This window comes from Amblyraja radiata, chromosome 15 (assembly GCF_010909765.2).
Source record: "Amblyraja radiata isolate CabotCenter1 chromosome 15, sAmbRad1.1.pri, whole genome shotgun sequence".
NCBI classification, from domain to species: Eukaryota; Metazoa; Chordata; class Chondrichthyes; order Rajiformes; family Rajidae; genus Amblyraja; species Amblyraja radiata.
The window spans coordinates 9,452,885-9,458,884 of record NC_045970.1 but is presented as its reverse complement, the minus strand read 5'-3'; the positions used below and the strand labels follow the sequence as shown (position 1 = coordinate 9,458,884).

General features: G+C 43.6%; 1 protein-coding gene across 3 annotated transcripts in view; it reads left to right on the top strand.

The window, feature by feature from the left end:
* Positions 1–377: 377 nt before the first annotated feature.
* Positions 378–6,000, top strand: part of blnk (B cell linker) — a 200,726-nt gene continuing 195,103 nt past the window's right edge. For all 3 annotated transcript variants that reach the window (XM_033033623.1, XM_033033624.1, XM_033033622.1), the window contains exons 1-2: positions 378–468; positions 1,843–1,905. In XM_033033623.1, coding sequence (XP_032889514.1) covers positions 394–468; positions 1,843–1,905 — 138 coding nt within the window. In that variant the 5' untranslated portion in view covers positions 378–393. The remainder of the gene's footprint in view (positions 469–1,842; positions 1,906–6,000) is intronic.

Sequence of the window (6,000 nt, the reverse complement as noted above, 5' to 3'; positions counted from 1 at the left end):
TCACATTAGCAAATGCGAGGATTCCCAGCATTTAGCGCTTTCACTTGTTTTGTTTTGCATCTATTGCTGACTGTCACTAACGTGGTTTAAGGTCTATTTTTTGCTGACCATGTACGCGTCCAAGTGTAATAGACGCGGCTATTTCTGCCCTTGATTTCCTCCCCTATCGTGTGGGTGGTTAAACATTTACCGAACATTTACCGCTTGCACAATCGTGACATAGCCATGGGGAAGAACCTTCACACACCCTTTCAACCGAAAAACTTCCGCCTTGCGCCGGGAATAGTCTTTTAAAGGGACATTGGTCGGAGCGAGCGGGTCAGCTTGAACGTGGGGACGAGCTCTCCGCTGAGTTACTCGAGCAGTTTGTGTCCTCCGCTCTCTGCAAAACCAATGGCTGCGAGGTTGCCCACCCGGGAGGAGTGTGAAACGTGGAGAAGCTGGGATCTTGCCGAGTTTCTGCGATCGGTAAGACAGAAGTTTTCTCCCATTTGAAAGAAGCTAACGAGCTTCAGAGAGACGTCCTTCAGTAACCGCTAAAATCATTTTTAGCTTCATTTTGTACTGAACTTTGTACTTTCAAAGTGTTGACAGCGTAGAAGCGAGTAAGTGACATGACTTAAATGTAGTCCAGTGAACACAGGAATCATTGCAAGGCTGCCCTGTAACAATTGATCAAATTAGACAGTATGGCACAGGAGAACTCAGGAACATGTCCTGCATTGTACCCAGCATGATGCCAAGACCAACTCTTCTCTACCTACAGATAATCCATATCCCTCCACTGTCTGCACATCCATAAGTCTCTTAAGGGCCTGTCCCACTTGGGCGTCATTTGCACGTCATTTACGCGACGTCCTAAAAATTGTTTGGCACGTCGTGACGCACGCGTGGCGCATGGTGAGGCGTGGTGGCGTATGCAGTGACGCGCGGTAACGTTGCCCATGCTGATTTATTATGCGTCACAATGCGTCAACGTCCGTAACCATGCGCCGCCTGTACGCCGTCGGCATGCCATTTGCACGTCATTTGAGCGCCGCACCATGCGACCACCCGGGTATAAAGCGCGCATAATTTTGAAAAATGTTCACCATAGTATCTTTGATTTACACTGGGAAAATCCTTGCCACGGAGATCGGACTAAGTACGATGGCTCCCAAAAGTAGCAGGGCCCTCAAGAGCACTTGGCGCATGACTGTCGTACTGCTAGACGATTTTCGCGCGCAAATGACGCCCATGTGGGGCAGGCCCTTTAAATGCCACTGTTGTATCTGCCTCCACCACCACCCCCAGCAGTTTGTTCCAGGTACACACCACTCTCTGGGAAAAAAACTTGCTCCACACATCTCATTTAAACTTTGTCCACCTCACCTTCAACATATGCCTCTGATATTTCATATTTACATTCTGGGACAAAAAGGTTGTGAGTGTCTACCCTATCCATGCTTCTCATCATTCCATACACTCCCATCAGGTCTCTGGCTTTCCAGAGAAAACAATCTAAGTCTGCTGAACCTCTCCCTGTGGCTAATAATATATCCTCTAATCCTGGTATCATTCTGGTAAACCTTCTCTGCACTCTTTTCAGAGCTCCACATCCTTCTAGTAATGGGGTGACCAGAACTGTATGTACTGGAACACAAGACGATGCCTGCATTGTTACGGAATGAAGCAAAATGTCAGTTTATAACGTGCAGTATAACACTCAGTAGTAATTTAAAATAATTCTGTCGATTATGCAAATTGCTCTCTTAACCATAACTATTTGCAACAGTGTAGCTTGGTTTCTTCACATTAATTTTTTTTAAGTCAAATGTTTTCCAATTCTGTCTTTATATGTAGATTAATTTATACGACACTGCCATTGTTGTGGAAAAGCAAAGAATATCTGGTGCAGTATTCTTGGTAAGTCAATGGATTCTATTTAACTTTCTTTCATGAAGTTGGACTGATATTTTATCTCGTAAGGTCACAGTAACTAACATTGATGGGTGGAGTTTTAATTTGCACATGCCCTATACTTATTCATACAGCATCTCGCTGGTTATGATTTATAAAACAACAATAAAGTATAAACTTTAAGTAACCCTTGCATTCCCTCTCTCTTCATCCCTCCCCTTCCCAGATCTCCAACCAGTCATGCTGTCTCCGACAACATTTTATCTGAAGTTTCGGCCCGAAACGTCACCTATTTCCTTCGCTCCATAGATGCTGCTGCACCCGCTGAGTTTCTCCAGCATTTTTGTGTACCTAACATTTTATCTCTGTTTGCTCTGTTGTCACCTTCTCTCAACTAACAATGATCTATTCTACATTTTCCTTGATCTCCATTCCCTTTGTCCTGTTTTCAACCTTACACTTCCTTATCCATGCACCTCCCACTCCTCTGAAGAAGGGTCTCGACCCAAAATGTCACCCATTCCTTCTCTCCAGAGATGCTGCCTCCAGCGTTTTGTGTCTATCTTCAATTTAAACCAGCATTTGCAGTTCTCTCCAACACAACAGAGCACAGTTAAGCAGATTAGAAATGCCCCATACATTTGGTAAATAAACAGCCTAATGCCTCTGCATAAAAGAAGGCAAGGAAAGGGTTGTCTCTCTTTAAAGGGTTTATATTAATTGGATACCATATTGTTTTTGCCCTAAATTGTAGTCTTAAGAGAGGCAGACTTCCTACTTTTATACAAACGGGAACTGTTTGAAACATCAGCAAGGAAGGCAGTTGCTGACGAGGGGTAAATAGAGGGTTAATACTTAGCAATACTCACTTGCCTGAAATGTTCCCCATTTCCCTCTACAGTTTCTGACTGATCTGCACAGTAGTTTGTCCCAAAGACGTACAGGTTGTAGGTTAATTGGCTTGGTATAAGTGTAAATTGCCCTTAATGTGTGTAGGATAGTGTTAATTTGCAGGGATCGTTGGTCGGTGCGGATTTGGTGGGCTGAAAAAACTATCTCAAAAAATAACTACTTCCAGCAGATTCCTGGGATGTCAGGACTTTCATATGATGAAAGACTGGATAGATTCGGCTTGTACTTGCTAGAATTTAGAAGATTGAGGGGGGATCTTATAGAAACTTACAAAATTCTTAAGGGGTTGGACAGGCTAGATGCAGGAAGATTGTTCCCGATGTTGGGGAAGTCCAGGACAAGGGGTCACAGTTTAAGGATAAAGGGGAAATCCTTTAGGACTGAGATGAGAAAAACATTTTTCACACAGAGAGTGGTGAATCTCTGGAACTCCCTGCCACAGAAGGTAGTTGAGGCCAGTTCATTGGCTATATTTAAGAGGGAGTTAGATGTGGCCCTTGTGGCTAAAGGGATCAGGAGGTATGGAGAGAGGGCAGGGATGGGATACTGAGTTGGATGATCAGCCATGATCATATTGAATGGCGGTGCAGGCTCGAAGGGCCGAATGGCCTACTCCTGCACCTATTTTCTATGTTTCTATTTTGTTTGTTTTTTTACGTCATATTTTCTGTATCTGCAATACTTTGCCTTAAAATTTGCAGCTTATTCTATAAGTTGTCGCATATTATAAATCAAACATTTTACACAATGGTCTGCCAGTTTGATACGTCTGCATTGCCAGCTTTATACCTGGACAGCCAAGTGAAAGCCCATGAAAAATGTCTTGAGTAATTAATTGTCTTCATCTTCTGAAGTTTAGATAGTTGCCAACAGGGGAAGCCTCAGAACACACCAGTGTGGTCACATTATTGGTAACATTTCTGATACTTGACATTTCTGATGGAGATCAATAAAAATCTGAGTAGACAACTAAATACATCTCATGATCTATGACTTCTGCTACCATCTGCAACCAGTGGACTTTTTAGTATGTAGACTTAGACAGAAAGGAACACTCAACAGATCATGTAGCACTTATGGTGACAGAAAGCAAATTATGTACAGCTTGTAAATGATCAGAACTAGAAAGGTGTGGAAATAAGTTAGTCAAGTTGCCGAGTGTATGGGGAAGAGTTGGATACAACAAAATGAACAATAAGCTTGTGTTGGACCTCATTACAACAGTGAAAGAGGCCACTGACAAGTGGGAAGGAGAATTGGAGGAAGCTCAATATTGTAAAAAGGATTTATTTTGTCATGAATTTACTCATGGGATGCTGTAAGGGGTGGGAAGGAAAAGATGTCTGGTGGTGAAATCTCATGGAAGATGGTGAAAATTACAGAGGCTGGTGAGGTGCAAATAGAGGCCTGGTGAACACTGACCTGGTGACAGTGGGGTGAGAGCAGAGGTGCAGAAATTAGATAAGAAGTTGCCATAGCCTCTCTCACCTATGGTGGAGGGAAAGCTGAGGTTTAGGGAAAGAACGCACTTCAGGATATCTGTATGAAATACGCCCCCGAAGGAACTGACGGTAGAAATGGAGGGAAATTGGCAAATGGAATGGTCCTTGCAAAGAGCAGAATGGATGAAACTGGAGTTGAGAAGTAAATGTATTCTTTTTTTTCAATCAGTTCCTTCAGGCACTTGAAAGAGAATAATTTGCAGGACAATAAGGAAGGACAGGGAGAATTGAATAGTTTATTAGGCACTAGAATAGGTTCATTGGCCCAAATAGTCTTCTGTACATAACAATTTGACATAGCAATTTTTCCGCAGAGACCGCTCCCTCCGTAACTCCCTGTTCAATTTGTCCCTTCCCACCCAAACCACCCCCTCTCCTGGCACTTTCCCTTGCAACCGCAGGAAATGCTACACTTGTTGCTTTACCTCCCCGCTTGACTCCATTCAAGGACCCAAGCAGTTTTTCCAGGTGTGACAGAGGTTCACCCGAACCTCCTCCAACCTCATCTATTGCATCCGCTGCTCTAGGTTTCAGCTGCTCTACATCGGTGAGACCAAGCGTAGGCTTGGCAACCGCTTAACTCAGCACCTCCGCTCGGTTTGCTATAACCAACCTGATCTCCCGGTGGCTCAGCACTTCAACACCCCCTCCCATTCCGAATCCAACCTTTCTGTCCTGGGCCTCCTCCATGGCCAGAGTGAGACCCACCGTAAATTGGAGGAGCAGCACCTCATATTTCGCTTGGGCAGTTTACACCCCAGGGGTATGAACATTGACTTCTCCAATTTCAGGTAGTCCCTGCTTTCTCCTCCCCTTCCCAGCTCTCCCACCGCCCATTGTCTCTGCCTCTTCCTTTCTTCTTCCCGCCCCCCCCACCCCCACCCTCACAACAGTCTGAAGAAGGGTCTCAACCCGAAACGTCGCCTATTTCCTTCGCTGCATAGATGCTGCCTCACCCGCTGAGTTTCTCCAGCATTTTTGTATACCTCCGATTTTCCAGCATCTGCAGTTCCTTCTTAAACAATTTGACTACTGAAGGCTCTTTCAAAGTTGAACATCTCTAGTTTTCAAATGCATCCCTCTTGGTAAGAACTCTAGCGAGTTGCTTACATTTTCATGATCATTTCCAGATTGATGTCAGGATAATAAAATTAAATTATCCACTCAGCAGTTTCACACATAAGGACCCCATTTGGGCCTATGAGAGATTTTTGGTAGTTATATAGATTATACACTATTGGCCATTTGCTCCTTCCCCATTCCCCAATTCATGTTTTCCTTATTTTCATTCCTCTAATTTTAGAATGCTATTAATTCATCCCATAAGATAAGCATTTGTGTTTGTCATGAATATGATAATTTGTGGGAAATCCTAAGAAACCCGAGTAACTGCTGACATTAGAAGAAGTGTAAGTACATGAGGAAGTTGACCTGACCTGGCCTCAAGAATATTTATTCTGAGAACATAGTCCGAAGAAATGAATCTTGTAGCTCGGTGGAAAATGCATGCAAGAACAAAAAGTGTATTTGGACATAGAAGATTCAATTTCCTGTCTGCTAATTTTAGCGAAAAGTGCCGATCAATGTCAAAGCTCATCAAAGGCATTTCAAAAGTTTAAAATATCTTTGGAGGCAAGTGGTCAATAGGTCAGCGGAACATGACAATGGGTCTTTGAGAACCACCTAC